Source organism: Drosophila rhopaloa, unplaced genomic scaffold (genome assembly GCF_018152115.1).
Source record: "Drosophila rhopaloa isolate 14029-0021.01 unplaced genomic scaffold, ASM1815211v1 contig_167, whole genome shotgun sequence".
NCBI classification, from domain to species: Eukaryota; Metazoa; Arthropoda; class Insecta; order Diptera; family Drosophilidae; genus Drosophila; species Drosophila rhopaloa.
The window spans coordinates 172,259-194,909 of record NW_025335047.1 but is presented as its reverse complement, the minus strand read 5'-3'; the positions used below and the strand labels follow the sequence as shown (position 1 = coordinate 194,909).

Here is a 22,651-nt window from a genome sequence, read left to right as displayed (position 1 = left end):
TAATAAAACACGCCAAGGCGTTGAACGCACGACATATATAATTTCTCTCCTCTATTGGCTCTTTTTGAATCTCGAACCTCATTACGGCAATTTTTTTATTAGCTGCGGCAGCAGCTGGGGGGTGGCATCTTTTGTTGGTATAATTTATAGTTTCTATTTGCGGTCAATTAAACATCCATCTTGGCTCGCTCTGATAACCAAAAGCGATGACGTTGCTGCTGTGCAACCGGAGAGTCGCACTCACTGCATTTTGGCACACGTCCAAGCAACTTGCACAGAAATCCCCGGCAAACATTCCCAACAAAGTAGCTGTGGCGAATGCCACCTGTTGCACTTACCCTACCCGAACCGCCTGTCAGCCTCCGATCCTCCACGTCCCCCTTCCGGAATTATCATCCGTCAGTCAGCCAGTAGATATATCTTCCCTTCGGTGGGACAATGTAGAGACATTTATCTTGCATGGAGAGGCCACAGGCAACCGCACCAGGAAAAGCTACATTTTGGCTGGCAAATCACGCAAATGAAATGCACAAAATATGCGTCATTTATAAACACTATCCCCCGGAACCTCACTCGTACGTGAGGCAGTCTGGCTAGAATGTGGCAAAAATTATGAGGGAACAGGCAAGAGGTGACCGAAGGCGTTGTACACATGGTTCAGCAGGGAAAAGCCGGCTGTCTCCTGTCCACCCCCAACACCTCTATATACACCTCACCACCCCCTGGCCACACTCAATTGCGCGCTAATTTAGCGCAGCTCGCACTTAATAATTTCTTTTCATAATTGAGTAAAACGTTGAAAAAATAAGCGCGAGAGAGAAATAAAAATGACGGAAAACGGACCGACACAAGGCAACTGCAATTGGAAGCCAGAGGAAAAAGTTTACTCTCTCGAGGGCTAATCAAAGAATTGAAAAGGGAGATTCTTTCGAAATTTCAAGTTGATTTAATAAAATTAAAAATCAAATATAAATAATAAGTTATGCACGAAAATTAAATAAATTTTAAGAGAACCAAACAAAAAAGAAGCAAATAAATTTTTATAACTTTTAGAAAAACCAATTTTCTATTTAAACCATAAAAAATATAGATTATCTTTATGTTGATTTTTCAATAATTATCTAGAAGTATATTTTGGTTGTATTATATTTGTAATATCAAGTTTAAAACTTTTTCTTTTCTTGTTTAATTGTATTATTTACTTTGAAGATGTGTTGCATAACGACGACCATTAGAAAGTTTCACACTCCAAAGCACAAAGATATAAATTGAAAATCTTAAAAATTTCAGCATCTGCCCTCGAAGATATCATTTAAATATTATCAAGAATCGCACGCCATGGCGCGATGATTGAGCAAAACAAGCACCTAGGTCCCTCTCGTATTTTCCATTTTTCAGTCAAAAAGATTTATGTCAACCACAATTAGATAGAAAGACGCAATTCCTACGCTTCACATTCATTAGAACAAAATTTGCTTTGAAGTAAAGCTAACAAGAAGCAACAATTAGGGTAAATACCAGAAGAAAACGAGGACGGGAGCTAACTTCGGCAAGTGAAATTTTCACAGCTTTTAACAATTATTCCCATGGAAGCTATAAGATATAGACGTCCGATCGGCACGCACTTTTACCCTGATCAAGGTATGCTTAAAAAAATAAGATTTGGAAAGATGCATGTCTTTAGCTTTTACACTGCGCGAAATATCTTCAATTCTTGCAAGTTATATCCGATTGTTCCAATGGAAGCTATAGGAATAGACGTTTCAAAATTGATCTGCGTACACATGTTTTAGGACGACTGTGAAAATTTTAGATCGCCAGCTTTTAAACGGAGCTCGCAAACGGTAGTGTAACAGAAAGACAGCCAGACGGACATGGCTATATCGACTCCACTATTGATCCTGATCAATAATATATATACTTCTCCTTCACTGCGTTACAAACTTCTGACCAAAATTATAATACCCTTTGCAAGGGTATAAAAAGGACAGGCTAAGTTGGTAAAACCCAATAGAACAAAATATAACTCTCTGCCCTTTGGGTCGTTTATCTTTTTTGCGGCAAATGATACCTAGACAAGTTAGGGGCAAATTTGCTGGCAATTAATTCCCAATTGCGGGGCCTATTGATGACACTTTGAGCAACGACTTAATTGGGCATCGGTTACACACAAGAAGAGAAACAAAAGCCCCAAACCCACATACACGCGGCCAGGAGTTAGGAAAAGACATTAGTAAAACATAATGCGTTTGTCGATTAATCAACTGTCCAAATAGAAGCAGTTTGGGTCATGGGTTTCGTTTCTTTCTTCGGCTTGTTTGACTAATTTATAGGATTTGTATCCAAAATGCGAGTGTGTATGCCACTCGAACTGGGGGGCGTGATAATTGCACTATAAAAATGCGCAACTAGGGAAAATAAATTAGCCGTTTTCTGTTGCTCTTGCTGTTTTTCGTAGACGGCAAAATAAATCTCAATTTATATGAAAATCGATTACGTTGCGCATTATTAATTATTTAAAAGGTTTCACGGAAATGGCCAGGAAGTTGTTTGCTTTCTGCCGTTTGCCGATCCCTCGGGGTAATTAATAAATAAATTAATGGCCAAAATGATTCCGACTTACGTTTTCTTTTTCGTCGTAGTGCAAACTTACCTGAAAAAAGAAAAGAGAAAAAAAGGAAATTTAATTTAATTTTTAGGAAATGTTATACGAGCATAAATTATGGCATTTATGAGTAAAGTTCGAAATTGAAAATTCATCAAAACGAGGGCATAAATCACCGTCAAGAATGTGCGAAAATTAATATCAATTTTTTTGTTGAACGTGTCGCTTTTTCTTTGTTCAATTTATTAGTGTCAAAATGCTAACAAAAGCGTAGTAGAGTATCCCTTTGGCCAGGCCGCAGGACAAAGCAGCGAATTTATCACTGAGCCCTCAGTCATTCCCATGACTCGCCCCAGAACATGTAACAATGATAACTTGCCCAGCCGTGTGTGGTGGCCATTGTGCGTCTTTTGGACTCTTTTGTGTCTCATAAGTCATTTCGCCCAGCTCAAATATTTCATAATCGATTCTCAAAGCGCTCAGCGCATCCCCAGGCTCTTCATCTTCGTCCATACCCCCGCGGTCGAGTTTGCTCTGGAGACAAGTTAGGCTGGGCTAGGCAAAAGGGAGGTCCAACATTTACTTATGAAAATCAAAGTGAGTCCTGGGATTCTTAAAAAGCATAGAGTGGGGAGGAAAAGTGGCGGGTGAAGGTCGAGAAGTGGGGGTAATGGCTGGAACAAGACAAACACGGCACGCTCGCTGAATTTCTATTAAGCCAAATAACTCAAAAGTAATTGCCCGGGCGTTGTCGAGGTAGCAATTGCACTCAGCTCCTACTTCTCAAGTGGGGCCCCAGCATCAACATCCTGGGATCATCAATATGTGCACCTTAATGGATGCTTAAATAAATTATAACTTCGCATTGCGATTGCCGAGCGCTCTCCTTTGCCACGGCCACTAACTGAAGTGGTGCCAGTAGCGGCACGTTCGGTTAAATACATTACGCTCAACTGCAGCTTTCCGAAAACATATACGTGATTCGCAAGCCCTAAACAATTATCAAAAACAAAAAAATAAAAATATATACATCAACATAATACAATACCTTTTTAAAACACGCTTTAAGTGAAAAAATCACACCGTTAAGATTTTAAATTTCAACATTTGATTTCAATCATACCTATTTCAAAATCATAAAGCCAAAGCTTTTAAAATTAAATAAGTAATATAGTGGTAATATAAATTTCTGTAGTCAAGTTTGCATTTTAGACCTTACTTTAAATGTAAGTTGTGCTTTTCCATCCGTTTGCAACAGATTACACAGAGTAAGTGGCATACATCAAAGCTGCTGGGCGACTAAATGATCTGTGCATACGCGATTAGCGGTCAGGACCCCTAATGAAGTTACCTCCCCACAAAGCTAGCTGATCCCCGAACGGGACCGATGCCGCTCCTTAAACGGGTTAGCAGATGCTCTGACAGCGGGAGCGACCTCGTTGCACTCGAGAGCGCAATCGTTTAGCAACTTGCTGCCAGCCAAAGCCAGAAGCAAAAGGAGCAAAATGGGCCAAGGAGTCGAAGAAGGCGAGGCTTGCATACAAATTGGCGCACGTGTGCGAAAGCTAGGTGGAAGAATATTGTTGAAAGCCGTGCCACCGCACGCACACTAGCTCAGCCCACCCACACTTGCACGCGCGGAGTGGGTCAAACGTGAGCCTTTCAAATGCTTAATGGACATTGCTTAATTCCATATTCCAAGGCCCCGAGAAACTCCCATACTGAGCTTGTGCAGCTCAGCCATCATAATAGCTCATTATGCTGCTCCTGTTGCCGTTGCCTCCCAAAGTTCATTAGCTAAAAGGCCGTCAAACCCATCAAGCTGATGCACTAAGAAGGAGTTGAAGATTTCGCCGTGCGAAATGAATCCCAGGCTGTCCCAAGAAATTCTAACTTAATTCATTGCAATATGAAACTGTCAAGTTGTCCTACAAATACTCAATATATACTTAAAAGGCAATTGTTTCCCTATTTATTTACAACAAAAGGTATACACGCCGGTAAGCACATATCTCATTCTAAACCATTTAATACATCATCAGAAGTCAACGCAAATTAATTGGCTTCGTATCGGACATCTATATCTGCCAAATATCCACATTTCTCTATACAAACATATAAACACTTCATTTGTTTTCATTTTTACGTCGCGATCTATTTTTGATTCGGCGTCAAGAAGTGCATAACTTGGCCACGCTCCAACCAAACGAACCGACCAAAACTCAACCCACGCCAAGTGGCAAGCACAACAATACTTGGAATATTAAGCGAAACATTTGCTTGGAATATTTTAAAAAGCATTTTTTATGAGCAACAAGTGTTGCTTCAAGAGGACAAATTACCCCGAGGAATCATATTAAATACTATTTTTTTTTGCATGCCCAAACAGTGCGATTCACAACTATTAGAAAAACTACATTTATATTAGAAACTTAAAAACGTAATAACAATTATTTAAACATTTTGATTAAAAATTATTTACCAATAAAAGCAGTGCATTCTCATAGCATCATTGTAATAAAAAAAATAAACAGCAAACAAATAACCGGGAAGATTTGTTCAAGCTCTATAAAAATAATTTTACAATTTAGCATACACTTAACGCAAGGATGAAATGGAATCGAGCCACTATTGCAACGATTACCACATTTTATTTCAAGCGGCGCCTTCGGTAGATGGATCATATTTTGAAGGCACTTCGACATTAGCCACTTTCTGTTGGCCACATTAATCTTCGCGCTGATTACCGTACATTATTAAAGTCTTTAATAAATGGCGAAATGTGTGTCGGTGCTCTATATGCCATAAATCTATGCCATAATTATGGCACTAAAAATATACAAGTTGTTGCATTGTTTATATACCGCAGCCAACAACTATGGCAACGTCTATAAATTTCATTTTTCTGCTGTTTCCGGTGATGTTGCAAAAATAAAACAAATGGATATTCAAATTTTGATTCAGACATGGGAAATTGCGTGCTTCAAGTTTTTCTGGTTAATTTGAGTAGGTGGGAATAGCTTTGATCGTTTTAGTAGAAACAAAAGTTTATTGCTTCTTTTAGAGAAACAAATCTTTAAAACTTGTCATTTGTCTTCTTTAGAGGAAAAATAATATCTTTATTAGACTTATTGTCTTATACCAGTCAAATAAAACATTGTCAACTAAATTGGAATAACATTTTTACCTACCACTCGTTAGTAGTAGTATATTCTTCAATTAGAAAGAAGTTCATGCTGACCTAATTCTTGTTATGGACAACAGATTTTATCTCGAGCAGCAGGTAAATGGAATGCATGATAGCTAGCATGAATTATATGTATATTAATTTAAATAGCGAATACTAGCGGCGAACCAGATTTACACGGTGAATGAACCATTAAAACGTCTCCAACTATTGACTTATGGCCGCCAAGAGGTCCACAGAAGTTTATTCCAACGCTGTTGGCAGACACACCCAATTATAAGAACAACATATAAAACAGCCCCTGAACATGAAAAATAAATAAAATCGTAAACATTATTTTTAGCTGGCAGGAGGACGCTTTAGACTGATGAAACTTTCACAGAAAGAAGGAAAAATGTTCTTTGCGCTGCGAAACCAGAATGCTGAAACATACCAGTATATCTTCAACACACACGAAATGCCTTATTTAAGAAGTTTGGTACGAAGCCACTTCATCTAATGAACTGCCGGCGCACACGAGCGTATACGCAATATGTGAAAATTGGAACTGTATTTACTGCTAATAAAATACAATCGAAAATTCATTTATTTATCTATGGCACGCTGAGAAATTGTAGCGCAAATATTTGCAATTCAATTGCAGCGGCAACAAAATGCACAACACTACGACAGGAAAATCAAATCGAAATAAAATGAAACAAAATATAAAAATAACTGGCGGCGCACTGTCGAATCTTTTGCTTTGGTCATGCAATGAGAAATATTCTAGGAACATTTTTGACCAGACGGAAAAACAGACGGACTAACGGGCAGGCAAGGCAATAACATTTATATGTACTTTTTCGAAAACTCACAAATGTTTTTAATTCTTTTCGCATTTTCACTGCTGGCACTTGAACGCGCACGCTCAGCTGCTTTGACTTACATCTACTTAGGATTTTATATTTTAATAATAATAAATATGAGTGGTGTTCACTTACAGCTTGACTCATGTTAACAAATGAGTTGCCCTTCAGATCAACCACAAACAACAAACTTACCTAAAACGAAAAGAAGAGTGAAAACGTTTTTTTTTTGCATTTTGTTGAGTGGCAAATTTTTAATTATAAGGATATCCTTAAGCTATTGTATCTTTATTTTATGAGTTAGTTGGAAATAGTGGAAAAATAGAAGCAGACGATAGGACAGGAAGAAATCAGGCAGACTTCCGTTGCCAGCAGCAAATGGCAAACTTTTCGTAAACTGCCGACCCTATTTATATAGTTTTGTTTATTTTCGATTCTTGAATATCTGAGTCATGTTTATTTACACAAGCGGTAGATTTCTCTTTCAAGCGAGCATAAACACAATTCAATGTGATAAATAAAAAATTGAAAGCAAAGTTCCTTAAAAAAAATGATGCAATTTAATAGGTAAGACATTTAGCAATAATAAGGTTTATGATACAATATATAACAAAAATTATAATAAAAGGTTGGAAAGTTAATTCATACATTAAACAACATTTTCTGCATTTTTCATTTCATATTATATAACATTATCATAACATTGTTCTACAACAAACAATAACCATCAAAAAGAAAACGCAGGCCCTCTCTAAAATGCTAAGCTTATCATCTCTCTTGCTCATTCAATTCACACTTTATGGGATATTTAAAATCACTGCGAAACTTTACTGATATTTTACTATCATAAATTATAAAATTGATAAAAAGCATTAGGTTGAAATAATAACCAAAAGGGTGATAGATAGAGGGAAAAGAATTATTACTTTGCGTAAGCGACCAGCGGACGGTTCATATTGTCGTTATCAGCATTTATGATTGACTTAGTAAAAGAATTTCAAAATCGGGATCGGCTAGGTGAAAGTATGGGCTCTACAACTTTCTTTGTATAAGCCATTCATAATATTTATACAGTCTAAAAAAAAAATTTTAATGCAAACTTAATTAGTATATATATATATATATATTTTAACAACAGTTTGAAATCGGGTCATATTGGTGACGTTATGGGCTCTAGAATAACAGTATTAGAAACCTGCATGCCATCTCTAAAGATTAAAGCATTTAAGTTATACATTTTATAAATTATTGTAATAACCTTCTCAAGTGCAGAAAATTTAAGTCCCCTAGAAACTGCCAATTTGCAAAGTCGCCCTTAACATCCACGCTAACATTTTTCTTTTATTGTCTTTTGTTTCAGTGAATATGGTTTCCTACTTTACAAAAGTTTTGCAGATCTCAATTCCATGACTGAAGTACATTGACATTTGTGACAAATAGTAAACAGATCCAGTTTAGATCCTCCAAAATAGTATGCTCCAAGCACAGACAGAAATTCTGACCAGATGAGAGGAGAAATCGGCCCATGGCTGGCACTATGCCTGATTTTGGATGACATCGAGATGAGAAAAAAGCCAAATACTTGGGACACACAATGCCAGAAATTTCAATTATTTAGCGAAACATGTGTTAGCTGTAGCACTATTGCATGCCCGGCGATCCCTCAGATACGCGTGCTATGGGAGCGACGACAACAGCAAAATCTTCGTTGCGACGAGTGGTTTCCATCGTGCCAAGCGACAGGCGGCCATAAGTCAAATTGAAATCTTGTCAGCAGACCAAGAAATAATCTAGCCAAACTTAAAAGTACTCAAATAAGTAAATGCCGGGCGAGAAATGTTATTTATTTGAAACATAAATTTAATTGAAAACAAAAATAGTGTGGCAAACATAACCCAGAAACCCAATAAAACTGCAAACAAAATGCAAGCCAAAATCCATTTGCCACAGTAAATATTAAATAAAAATGGCAAATATTAAATGTCGCAAAACCATAAATCAAAAACAGAAACGTAGGCTTTAAAAACCAAATCAAATAAAGGCAGGAGCATAAAGGTACAAAGAATTTCATCAATTATCCTCAATACTTTAGATTCAATTCATGATTAAAGACATTTCTATTCTTTGCACGAAATGGAAGGAACGTAACCAAAAGTAACCAAAGTATACTGTGTAAACATGCACATATTTGGCTTGATTTCTAAAGCCATCTTCTTTGCTTTGTATCCTGCAGCAAACATAGCATTTTCTTCATGAAAAATAAATTTCCCACACACATCTTGACCAAACCGCAGTGCATTATGCAAAGGGGGCAAGCCTAATTTTAATTTAAAAATTCTACTGAGTAAGAAACAACGTTGGAAGAAGCCCAGCTCCTAGTACCACAAGAAACGGAAGTAGATACAGCACAGAAAGTTACTCCCGCAGAAAGAACAATAGCACCAGCATTATGGGCAGCAGCGACATCATCATAGCAAGCAACAGTAATACCAGATGCAGCAACTACAGCAAACTATTGGCAGCAACATTGCCAAGATTGAATGCAATATACAAAGAGCCAAATTCCACACCAAACAACAACAAGAAGCCTGTGAATGAAAATGCTTAACGCAGACGAGGTCAATCCAGGGTGAAAATCCCGACCAAAGACAAATGTGGGTCGAAAGCACAAAGTACAACAACTCGCACGCTCTCGCAGACAGGCGGGAAAGGCGAAGGAAAGTCGCGGAAATGCAGCGCTAACAAATGCAAGCCGCACGCGCCTCTGCCTGAAAATGGCAGGGTGAAAAACAAAAGCGAAAACTAAACCACTTTTTTTGGCACTTGCTGCCGCTGGCTGGAGCTTGGACGTCGCCCGGCGCACGAGCAACTTCTCCCTGCCGCCCGGCAACACGAATTGCCACTGCCATTGTAGTTGTCGTTGTCTGCGTTGTGTAGCGCAGTCTGGGGATCCTTGAACAGCTTAAGTGAAATTTAATGATATCTTTACGGGCCACGAAGGGAGCAGCAACAGGTGTGGCTCGTTTTCGTGGCGTTTGCTGTTCTGCTAATTTCTTTGGTTAAAGTTTGTAATTTTATTGCTGATAGTTGCTCAACAGCTGCAACAATAGGCCAAGAAAAAAGTTAAACAGATTTATTGGGTGCATTCATGACTTAAGCCCGAACAGTTGCTGTGAGGTGAGGTTAAGTTAGGTTAGTTAAATTTTAAACTAACAAACCACAACCTTGTTAAGCTTATAAATTTAATTGATGCACATTTAATTTAAATCTGCCATAAAACAAATTATAAAATGCAATTTAAATACTCATTGATAGTTACTGAACAATACCATTTATTTAAGCAACCGATTACGTACTAACTAATATTACCTTCAAACCATCACCACCAAGGTGGAAGCAGACTCACTGCTTTTGAGGATGCGTGGGCCACATTTCTAATGACTTTTTCAACGTAATGATGTCGTCGTCATCGTATATTCACCCACAGTGAATATCGCAATCGGAACACTTTACTTCGTTTAAGAGCAATTGAAATAAATTCTGTGGCAAATTACCCGACTATGAAAGGCGGAGGACGCAAACAAGGAACGTGAACCAGCCCCTCTTCAACTCTCAGATTTTTGTCTTGCCCGGCTAATGTCCAAATGCACTTAAAATTGCTGAGGCCATGTAAATGGGTCTTTTGCCTCTCCAGCTCCCTGCCACAAATCCCACTGTTGCCATCCGCACATTTATGTCGCATTTCATAGTTTCGGTTCAGCTCTTGAGCACAGCTCGGGGAGTTTCAAGTAGTTTATTTCTCATCCAAACAACTGAAATGGAAAACGCGTGGGAGCCGCTCAAAAAACCATAAGAGAGCTAAGCCCGATGATCTGTCATTTGGTAACTGCTGATGTTGCTGCTGGTGAGGCAAAAATTGTATATCTAGAGCTTGAAACGCAGTTGCGCTAGCCGCTACTTTAGTTCTAATTTCATTGTCTTTGTTGATTTTTTCGGATCCGATGGCTTCATATTTAGCTGGAAAAGTATCAACAATAAAATCTACAAATTCCATCCATGTTGGTGGGTTGTTTGTTTTTGTATTTTTGAATTGCTTGTGGCAAATTTAAATTATGATATGTAATGCAAAATGAAAGAAATATGAGCCTATTTTATTTTAAAATGTTTGTGGTTTATCATGCCTAACTAATTTTTTTAAATTTAAACTTAGATAATACGATATAATGATGTACAGAGATGAAAATTCAGTGTGGTTTATTAATTGTTGTTGAAATAATTATATACCGCCCAAAACATTTCACGATTTGTGTGGCTTTAATTTTGGTGTGTCTAAATTTTGAAAAAAACCTTTCGCTTCGTAGTTATAACTAGAATATTCACGTTAAGTCCCAAGTATAAGAGCTAGAGTTTAGTTTCCGAGATAGGATTAGAAACGCTACCCTTTACCTGTTTCATACTTCTTACTTCTCTTACTTTACAAGTGACTGGTATAAAAATAAGACCAAAATTTAATTGCAATTCAAAAGCCATCGATTGGTTTAAATTTCTTTTTATCGCCGTAAGTCCAATGAACCGATTTTTTTCATTCCCGAATAAAGTCAATTACAAACTCATTTTCGCAAGGAACTCATGAAACCACCAAAATGCAATTGCAACTGCAAACTTCAAGTGCGGCATCTGCTGCTCAGCAGAAAATGGGGTTGAACCCAGCTTGAAAGTCATTCCCTATTGTTGGCCGAGAACAGAAGAATGTGGACTGGCAATGTGCATCTTGGCTTTTTAGTCGAGAAAGGGCGGGCAAAAGCAACGAACTATCCGGGAACACTTATTTAGAATGCAAACGAGCAGTCGCCCTCTGTATGCGCATAAATGAAATGCAGTAAAGGAATCGAATAAAATAATAAACCCAAAAAATAGATTTGAAGAAGCCGAGCCAAAATGCAAACCTGTTGAAACATGCTGTAAAAAATTAATAGAGGAACTTTAAGTGCCTAATTTTACATACTTGCAGTGGGTATTATAACTTCATTAAAAAGTGTGCAACGTTATGAATCAGACATTCACATTATAAAGTATACAAAATCTAGATCAGCGGTGCCATGTCTGTTCTGCCCATTCATTTTCGCAATATAGAATATTTCATTTTTGTTCAAACAAACTAATTGTAATATTTTTTTGAAAGCTCTAAAGAGAATTGACTATTTTAAACAAAAATATTTTAAAAACATTATTGAAACGCACTGTATGCATTAAGCAAAAAAATATTTTTAATAACTGTCACACAATGCCAAAAAGCTCACGAAGCCACCTCATTGTCATAGTCGAAAGGAATAAATGGATTTATGTGACAGCTGCCCCCCTCACATATATTTCTGAATCGCTTGAAATAAAAGGGAAATCAGATATATGTGTAGATTTATGTGATAAGATTTCCATCTGATTTACTCACCCACTTTAAAAGAACCAACACATGTGGGGCCGCATTCAGCGCTGGCGCCTCCTAAGTCTGTGGTAAATGATTTCGACTCGATGACAGGTAACGCGATAAACTATTTTAAAAATTTAAGTTTGGTAACTGACCATATGCAAAAGACAATTAAAATACACAAAGGACCGAATTTAAAACAACTAAAAATAGCCGTTACGATTATTTATAGATGGGTCGTCTTCAGCTGATAATTTATGAGAGCACAAATTCACTTGAAATCGAGCAAGTAATTGGCCGGCGATTTAATGGATATTCACAGATATTAAATTTGCTGGTCGGAGCACTCTAATAAATTTGAATTTGACATTCACCTAAGGCTTTGGGATTAAGAGTTCTCACATCGGATGTCAACAAACAGATTTTATATCTATTTGATTATTTTTCAAACTTATATGCATTGGAATTTATTAAACAACACTGCGCTGGCGACTTGGCTAATTTGAGAGACACTGACACTGCACACGCCACACGTTCGCGACGTTGGTGCTGGTGGTTGGTGATGTTGTTTTGGTGGTGCTAGTAGCAATAGCTGTACTAGTAGAAGGGGGAGCGGATGGGTGCCTGTAAGAATCGAAACAGAACAGAACAATTCTCATATGAGACACAAGTTTCGTTTATATCAATATATATCTGAGGAGTTCTGGAGTGGTGTTTAATTTATACACATACAGTGACAAACTTAATTATTGGCACAGCAAGCATGTTAAACTTTGAGGCTATTTTTCTTCTTATAATATGCTGATATTAAAATAAAAGAAAATATTTTTAGATAGAATCATTAATTTTATGTTAAATACAAGTGACTTCATTAATTTATCTTTTATAAATAATTTATTAAAAATAAATAACCAAAGAATGGACCAAATTTGCCTGAACAAAATTATTGGCACACTTGGGTTTTAATTAACTATTTTGTTAAAATTTTATCGATTTGGCCACTTTTTTTTTAATTATCACATTTGCCTCTATAATCTTAATGGTATAATGATAAATTTTATTGCTAAAATTGTTTTAGTGCCTTAAAATAAAGGAAAAGTTGTTTGACTTTATAAGGTAAAAATAAAATCAACCGCATGTGTCCAAAAATTAAAATTTAATAAGCAGGATCAATGCAAATCGAAAGTCAACATTGGGGAAAGGATGCCCAGAAGCCATTTTTCCCATTCGGAGTCCTTTGCCGCATTTAAAGGACCCACGCAGTTGCAAAATGCAGGGCACACTGGCTAATCCATGGCTTTGAGAGGCCAGGAAAGCGTAAGGATCGTATAAAAGGACAATGTCAACCCCCAGATCTTCTCAACACGTATCGAAGTTGATGATGAGAAGGACTTTTGTAAGGATATTCACCCAACAGCCTTTTTTTAGGCCCTGCATGATGGTTTCTACAAATGAATTGCTCCTAGAAAAAATCCATCGGCTTGAAAAGGGTTCTAACATAAGCTCTTTGCTTGGGGAAAGGATAATTAAATCATACGAGAAGGTTGAAAGGACCCAAAAGTCGATTGGCATACTCAGATATAAATTTCGTTGCACTAAAAGGTTGTTTTTGACTTTTAAAATCTATAGATTTTTTCTATGTTCAATTCGTTTGTAGAAACCATCATGCAGGGCCTAAAAAAAGGCTGTTGGGTGAATATCCTTACAAAAGTCCTTCTCATCATCAACTTCGATACGTGTTGAGAAGATCTGGGGGTTGAAATTGTCCTTTTATACGATCCTTACGCTTTCCTGGCCTCTCAAAGCCATGGATTAGCCAGTGTGCCCTGCATTTTGCAACTGCGTGGGTCCTTTAAATGCGGCAAAGGACTCCGAGTGGGAAAAATGGCTTCTGGGCATCCTTTCCCCAATGTTGACTTTCGATTTGCATTGATCCTGCTTATTAAATTTTAATTTTTGGACACATGCGGTTGATTTTATTTTTACCTTGTAAAGTCAAACAACTTTTCCTTTATTTTAAGGCACTAAAAAAATTTTAGCTATAAAATTAATCATTATACCATTAAGATTATAGAGGCAAATGTGATAATTAAAAAAAAAGGCGCCAAATCGATAAAGTTTTAACAAAATAGTTAATTAAAACCCAAGTGTGCCAATAATTTTGTTCAGGCAAATTTGGTCCATTCTTTGGTTTTTTATTTTTAATAAATTATTTATAAAAGATAAATTAATGAAGTCACTTGTATTTAACATAAAATTAATGATTCTATCTAAAAATATTTTGTTTTATTTTAATATCAGCATATTATAAGAAGAAAAATAGCCTCAAAGTTTAACATGCTTGCTGTGCCAATAATTAAGTTTGTCACTGTATATATTGATAATGCAAGCATGATCTTGGTTTAACTTGCAAGAAGAAAGAAGAAAGAGGTCGGAGGTAGAGATAGGAAGAAATGGCACAGATATAGAAGGGAGGTTAAGTGAAACGAAAGATTTATCGCTTTTCTTGGGATAATGAGTTGGGATCATTTTTAGGCACGCGAGCAAGTCGACAAAGATTTGGGGGGAAAGATGCAGTTTTTGCAACCTCAAGAGGTTTACAAAAAGTTTTTTGGGCTGGGCTTGGAAGTGTTTATATATTTATTGAATTTATTTGAAATTATTGTATAAATGTTTAGAAAGCATTCCAAAAAGCGCACACTAAGCATAGGACAGGGCACACGCAACAACAGAAAGGCAAAAGAGAAAGAGACAGATAATGTACAGGAGAAATATACAGAAGATAGGGCTATAAAAAACCGATTTTAGGGACAGACCGATTAATATATATTTAGTGGGGGTGAGCCAATAAAAAATCAAACAATAAACAAAGCAGAAAAAGTAGAACGAATAGTTTCACAGCACAACAAGCACATAAAGTATATATATATATATATATATATGTTTGTGTGTATATGTATATGTAGGAGTATCTATGTACAGTATGAAGATGGGATGTGTTGAAGTGTCTCATTTATTTGAACGATTGTTGATTGATTTAGGTTTTAGCAATTATGTGTAGAAAACATGTAGATAGTTATATATTGGAAAGTATATTTAAAATTTGGTTTATTTGTGTGAATATTTGCAGATATTGAAGGCTATTTGTTTAAAAATGTAAGTGCATATTTCAAGGTTTTTATAGGCACTGCTCCAATCTAACACGCTCCCTTGACACTTTCCCTTCCACCCTTGACATTGGATGTGGGATAACCGGCAAATTGCACCCCTAATTACACACAAGCAACACTTCTCCCAACCTATTACCCCTTTTTTTAAACCCGGCAACCTAAGAAGCTGAAAAATACCAACAGCTGTGGTTTCACTTTCTTATCAATCAAAGGCAAACACACTCGCAGACAGTCCCACACAATCACATTTATCCGTACCCAAATCGTGTGTGGTATTTAAGTTGTCAAGCTTGTGTTTGACATAAGCAGACTGTAGTCTGATAAAAAATAAATGGTACACTTAGAAATATGAGTTATAATATAAGATTCAAATACTGCAATGAATCATTTTAAATTATTTTTCCTTTTTTTTAAGTGTAATTAACACAATAGACTCTTTCAAAGGGGACTTCCCCGTCGATGATACAGTGAGTGACAATACGGCAATCGTCACCTTGCTCAATTGATGTGTCCGTCAGTTTACGGGCCATTTGAGCGGTCTATTATGCAGCAAATCTCCCCAATGATGCATGCCACACACATGCCACAAAACGCCCCATAATATGACAGCCCGAATCATCATGATACTGATGGGCTGTGTTCATTTGCATGCACATCACCACATTAACAAATCGACGCATTGCCACCCAAAATTCGGCGTCGAGTAGGCCAAACAAAACTGATCCATCAACCATATTTCAATGAATGTTTTCTCTCTGGCCCCTACCAACTAGATGACTTGATAATGACGATAAGGGTTTCTGCGATGTTTTTTTCTTACCAAGTGTGACTTTTATGTTTTATGACATAATGTTATTTCTTATTTATTGAAATTTTCTTACTTCAAATGGGTAAGTTCATTCCATCAATCCTAATCATTTCGACCTTCCCGCTAGTTTGGATTGCCAAATTCAAGGGCTCAAACCAGTTTCAGTTAAGAGACTTACGCACTTTTTCTGCTTGTATTGTAAGAGAGGGACAAGTTTAAACAGAAAAGTTGGAAAAAATAAGCATTAATCATCTTAAAGCGGACCATATCCGCCTTGTCTGTCCGAGTTTTTTGTTTTGGGTTACGCATGTGCGTTAGTTAATTTGTATGGCTGCGTTAATTAAGCAAAGCGAAAAGACTTTGCGCACTTGTCTCTCAATTTTTAGATTTTTTGACCCTTTCGACTGTTTTCCTCCCAGCCATAAGCCATGAGCCGTGATAAACAGACTGTAACAAAAGCATGGAGAGCGCGACAGTCATCGCAACGCATGAAAGCACAGATTGGAGAAAAACGCAAATGGAGAAACTACAAGAGAACTGAGCTCAAAGCTATCCAACAGCACACATTTACAAACTAATGACACACATAATTCTTCCGAATACAATATACCCCACATATGAAAATCTTGTTCACTCTATTAAGCCTTTCCTTAAGATACATATTAAAAAACTTTAATGATATATATGTTAAATTATCAAAAATAAAAGGATATCATAAATTAACAATGTTTGCATTATATACATTTTAAAAATTATATTTTAAAAGTACAGTTTTGTAAACAATTCGGTGGTGAAATGGTGCAGATAATTGTTTATTTGTGACTTATTATTATTATTACTTAACCAGCAGCTCAGTATACCCTAATTGAATATAGAGTATTAAAACCATATGAATGCAGATACAATCGCAAACACTTAAAAACACGAGAGCGAAGCCCGAAGCTCCGAAAATTTGTGCTCAAGGTCAGGCCCGTTGAAATTTCGAAACTGGGCATTCAACTTGATAATTTATGAAACGCGTTTGGGTATAACTACGAGTAGGGAAGGGTACGCGTACAACAACACAACAACGCCAGAAACAAACCAAAACCCAAGGCAAAACGCGCAAGCGTGGCCCCAGAACTTTTCGCAGGGGCGAAAGCGAGATGGCAGCTTAGCCAAATATGGAGCAGGAAGACGTCTCTGTCTGCCACAACGATCCAACCCATTGATCGAGATATCTTTCAGTCCGGATTTATTCTCGGCGCAGTTTGCAAGGGGTCTGGGTGACCGTCATAAATTTTCCCTTGATGATTTGATTGCTGCCGTTTGACTTTTCTGTATATTTCAAATAACCATTTTGTACTCGCTTCATCCCCAGCGAAGTTCTTTCAACCCAGTGACTCAGTTTGGATTGCAGTACAGGTAAAACGTGTTTCAGCTTTCGGTTCTGTTCTCTTTTGTTTTTAATGAAGTTTTATTGCGGCACGCATTTAGCCTTGGCAATGAAACAAATGGATTTCAACGGGGCGTGTAAATTCGGTTATCTAGAAACAGCAAACGAGACTTTCGTGGCGGGCAAAAAAACCATTTCTTTTAATAACTGATGAAGGTAACTAACAAACCGCTCTGATAATTAAGTTTGTGCAATCAGAAAACTGCAAGGCACTTAGACAATATTGACTGAGATCCTGGTCCTGATATACAATTTGTGTGGGCATCGCTTCTACTTGTTACACCCTTTGGCATACTTTAACCATAACTAAAAAGTACCGAATTAAAAACCCCTTTGCGTGATTATTTCTCACAGTGCTTTAAACACACGCGACTTTTATCGGACTGAGAATAATTTAAGGGAGGGCAGTGGGTGGTAGGCGAATGGCGGTGGGTTCAGGACTGACAACTGTTAATCAACAAATTGATGACTGAACGCAGCACATGCTGGAAGCTACATTTCATTTACTTTCGATTTTGCACAATGCGATGTGAGAACACAAGCAAATGTACAGGGGTGGAGCTGTGGACGGCGGAGGAGGAAGGCGGTAGAGGCGGCGTGGCAGGCGCAAACTGGCGTCGACGACAATTGGAGACTTCCACTAAATCCCGCACTCGGAGCCAAAGCCAGACGCTAATTTGATATTTTAATGGCTTTTTGTTTGCAAATTACGCTCGACTCGACGTCGCGTCGCCCTGCAACTGCCCCGCCACCTCTCGGCACCCAATATCCCTGTCCAAGCACTCTTAAATGAGTCGTTTGTGTCTAAAATAACGGCGCTAGTTGTACGACACTGGAACCATGTGTATTTTTGCGTTAGCTTTTATTTTTAAATGAACACGACTCGCAGAGAGTGCAACTCGAGAGCAAGTGAGTAGGTTGCATAAAATCGTAAGGCGAATGGAATTATGAAAAAATGCAGAATCGCTAATTAACGGTTTTCCAAAAGTTGGAAACACAAATTTAAATAATTTAATAAAGCTTATCTATGGCCCATTACATTTTTGAGTATATAAAACTCAATGCTATTGCTTTAAAAAATATAACTATAACCCAACAGTTTTTTTTTAGTTTTGTCAATAATTTTTCTGATATTCTTAAAAAAAGGTTTTACAATTTTCTTTTACAAATTTTCACCGACCGCGTTCCAATATTTTAAAAAAAGGTGGAATTACTTTAAATCACGTGTGAAATTAAACCGAATAAACATACTCAATCCTTAGTTCTCATGGGAACCAATGCCCAAGCCGCAGGCGAAATGTCAGCTCAAAAATGTCAACAAAATGAAAAACCTACACGTAGCAGCAGTCAAAGTCAGGTGTATGTGTGGTCAAAGCCACAAAACCACAGCGAAGCAAAGCAAAGCGACCAGAATAACGACGCAAAGGTGCAAAAAGAGAGGATCACAGTTACAAATATTATGAAAATTACATTGAGCATGCCAATGAGTCAGAGAAATTATGAGAAAGAGGTGTAGCGAAAACCAATACCGTAGCAAACGAAAGGTTGTAGGGAGAAAACTAAGGGGCATCGAATTTGTAGAGGGTGAAAAAGTGTAAGCAATGAAAGATCGGTTTGGGCTATAAAGTGCAATTGGTGGTGATATTGACATACATATAATGACATTTAAGCAAGTAGTTCGAAAGTTCTAGAGTAATTTGGGGCATCAATCATACCGTTCGATACCCCTTCGGCTTTACTTAAGGGGTTACATCCACTTAGGATTTTGAAAAAATCGATTTTTTTTTATTGCATTTTCGTAAAGTATATTTATTTAAGAGTACCCTGAAAAAATTTCAGGGTGATCCGATGAATATTTCCCAAGTTATATTAAAATTAACATGCATGTGTCGGAGCGACTGGAAGCGGACCGTCGAAATTGAATGCGTTTTTCTCAAAACTATGATTTTAAAGTCGGTGAGCAAGATTTCTCGAAAACGGCTGAACCGATCGGTCTCAGATTTTAACACAAGCTTCTTAATAATATTGTTTAGTGATTAATCGAAGGTTTTTTTTTTACAATAAATATTTTTCATTTTATAAACAATTGATGTCGTGAATTTTTGTCAAAAATTGATACTTTCGCTTTCTGAAGGCGCCATTTTGTTAAAAATTATTTTTTTGTCTATTCCTTCGATTAATCACAAGATAATGTATTATATTAACGAAAAAATCATTGATTTTTAATTTTAGATAATCCAGTTGAGAAATAACGTGCTCACCGCTAGCAGTCTCGATTCGAAGGAGCTCCATAAAATATTTTATACAAGGTGTAAAAAAAATAATTTTTATAAATAAACTATGCAAAAATAAAGTTAAAAGTACTCTTTATATGTGCATTAATTTGTGAACTAAAATACTCCATAGTTTTACCAGAAAAAATTCCTAAAATATCGACTTGTTTCGGCTGTCTAACTGGATGTAACCCCTTAAAGAACGCTACTTGATTTCATACAAAAAAGAGGTTACACAATTTTATTCATTTCAATTCAAAAATAATATTTAATTTTAAATTAAACCTTTTTTTCTACGTATACTGCATTTCGGATATATTCCAATAAAAATTTCATTAAATTAAAAATCAAACATGTATCTAAAATATTTAAAATTCTTATTCTCATACACAAATCGATAAAGACAATTTTACACATTCCTTAAGGCTTATGTCTCATTGCAATGTATTAATGGGATACTCTATATTCCCAACAAATATAGGGTAAAAATTAAATGGTCGAAAACTGTGAATTAACAATGCGCAATCACGGACAAAAGGTGCATGAGAGAGATAGCGAGATCAAGGGACAGAGAGGAAGTTATAGAGTGCGTGGGGGCTGCAGGTAAACAGAGCTGGAAGTCCGAATTCGGAAACTGGCAGTCCAGAGCAGTAAAGCAGTAATGATAAAAATGTATAAATAAACAGAGATAGGTACAATAAGAGGTAAATACAAAATAGGCAGGGAAAATTTGGGAGAGTGAGAGAGATCGACTTACAAATCAGTGAGAAGGCAGCAACTTGCTCTCTTGGGTTAATTTTTGTTATCCGTTTAATTTCTTATCCAATTTAAACGTAAAACGTACAAAATGTGTTTTGTGATTTATACACTTTGATAATTTAGACACGTTTTAAAAAAGAAGCCAGGCAGGACGACAACGGAGTCGAGGGGCTTGGCAAATAAAATATATAAACACTGCATCGCAATCGACAAAAAAGGAAATAAGGGATATTACGTTTTTTAGCACACGAGACTCGGTTGACAAACAAAATCCCTCTTAAATGGTGAGACATTTTTAAAAATTTTACATATATTATTTTTGTAAAAATGCAATGTAATCTTCATAATTTTATATTGAAAAGCTGAAAAAACTGTCTCATTGATTTTCTTCTTCTCTAAGCTCTATTTTATTTATTTAATGGTCTCGGTTTTCTTCTTCTTAATCAAATACGATTGAGTTTGTATTTAGTATTAAAGGAACTTAACGGAACTATTACTTTTTAAATATGCGATAATCCAAAAATAAATTGAAGCACTCAGAATGAATGTTTTCAATTTCCTACATCCTTTTAAAATATATTTTATTGACAATTGACAATTTTAATTTGCGACAGCCACTGTACTGCGTACAGTGCTGAAATAAAAAGACCCGACAAAACACACCACCACTAAAGAGGACCGCGCCGCGTGATTTTGTTTTCCCTTTTTCTGGACCCACCGGTGGAGTCCAGTCCGCTGACCAGGTGATCGCACCACCGAATGCTGATCCACCAAAAGGATCTTAACCACCGATCCGCCGCGAGACAATAACCAAAAACACGAAGCACGCGAAGAAGGAGCAGAGAAGAACACGAAAAGCTAAAACTAACGGAACGGGACCGAAACGAAGCACAAAGGAGAGTCCGAATGTCAAATTAAAACTGGGCGTACAGGCGGCACTTCCACTTCCAGTGACACAAAACGCAAGTCCGACTATTATCCGGCGATAATTGCGCACGTTTATTCCCACGAATTCGTCAGCTGCTCGTTTGGCGGCAAGAGCTTTGTTCGCTCACCTCCTTTTCGCTTTTATTCGTCGAGTCGATGATTTGGGCACTCATTGAACACAGATTTAGTGATTTTGGGTAACTTCCAGGGAAGACCAAGCGAATGCAAAACCGAAGATCGCTGAATTTTTATTGAATTTAGTTTCCAACTGCACTTGCATTTACCGCTACGATTAAATGTTTAACTCGAGCCGCTCACTTTTCGCTGCAGCAACAAAAACAAATGATCGCGTATTGGCTAGGAGTGGGGAAACATCGATGGTGCGTTCGATTCATCGATTGCTTCTCGGGACTATCGCTGCTCGCTGGCGTTAGAGCATTTTTTCCTCCATTCGCTCCTCTCTAACGGCTCTCTTTTTACCCGCTAAGTGTAACCGGTTACCCGTTGACAGCATTTTCGCGCCCGCTAAAAGATACCAAACGTTCTCAAAAAGTATTAGTAAATATCCCTACCACGATCACTGCCTTTAGTGAAGACTCCAACCTGTGCTCAGATTTTCATTTTCCATTCGACTTTTAACTGATGCCGTAAAAAAATAAATTTAAATCTTGATTTTTATTTTCTAAAATCTGTGACAAGTATTTACTCATTAAATTCATATAGCATACGTAGTTCGGTAATATGAGCTCAATAAACATAACATTTAGCTTGTGGCGCCGGGGTAACAACAATAAATAATAAAAGCCTAACTGACTTTTTCGCGAGTCATAAAAATTACTGTAAACCAAATTTGTTTCTAGTAATTACAACGTGTTGTCCTTTCAAAACTAAACATCTTTCTTAAATAATAATGTCAATGTTAAAATCAGAATGTTCATGAAAAAATTACCATGATTAAAAATGTGTAACCTATAAAAATGTATCCAAGGGCAATAAAAACAAGAAAGGAAAGCTAACTTCGGGCGGAGCCGAAGTTGATAAAAAAAATCTTAAGGTAAACATTTTTCATTTAGATAAGGGAAATCGACACACTCCGGTCAAATCAATAGTTTTTTTAGCGAAAAAAAGTTGTTCTGCATTTGTAGTTATTTTTCTCATAAATTAAAAATTAAATAAATTTTCTATCACAGACAAGTAGCATGGACGACAAGTGATAT

General features: G+C 36.9%; 1 protein-coding gene across 4 annotated transcripts in view; it reads right to left on the bottom strand.

Annotated features, from left to right (window-relative positions):
- The window catches only part of LOC108043471 (polypyrimidine tract-binding protein 1), a 147,348-nt gene extending 125,571 nt beyond the window's left edge, over nt 1-21,777 (bottom strand). For 3 of the 4 annotated variants that reach the window (XM_044458435.1, XM_044458436.1, XM_044458437.1), the window contains exons 1-2: nt 6,773-6,832; nt 2,624-2,653 (exon numbers count right to left, since the gene is read on the bottom strand). In XM_044458435.1, coding sequence (XP_044314370.1) covers nt 2,624-2,653; nt 6,773-6,784 — 42 coding nt within the window. In that variant the 5' untranslated portion in view covers nt 6,785-6,832. Of the gene's footprint in view, nt 1-2,623; nt 2,654-6,772; nt 6,833-20,505; nt 20,703-21,225 lie in introns of those variants that run through there. The other variant, XM_044458434.1, reaches the window with a different exon arrangement.
- Between the last annotated feature and the right edge of the window lie 874 nt (nt 21,778-22,651).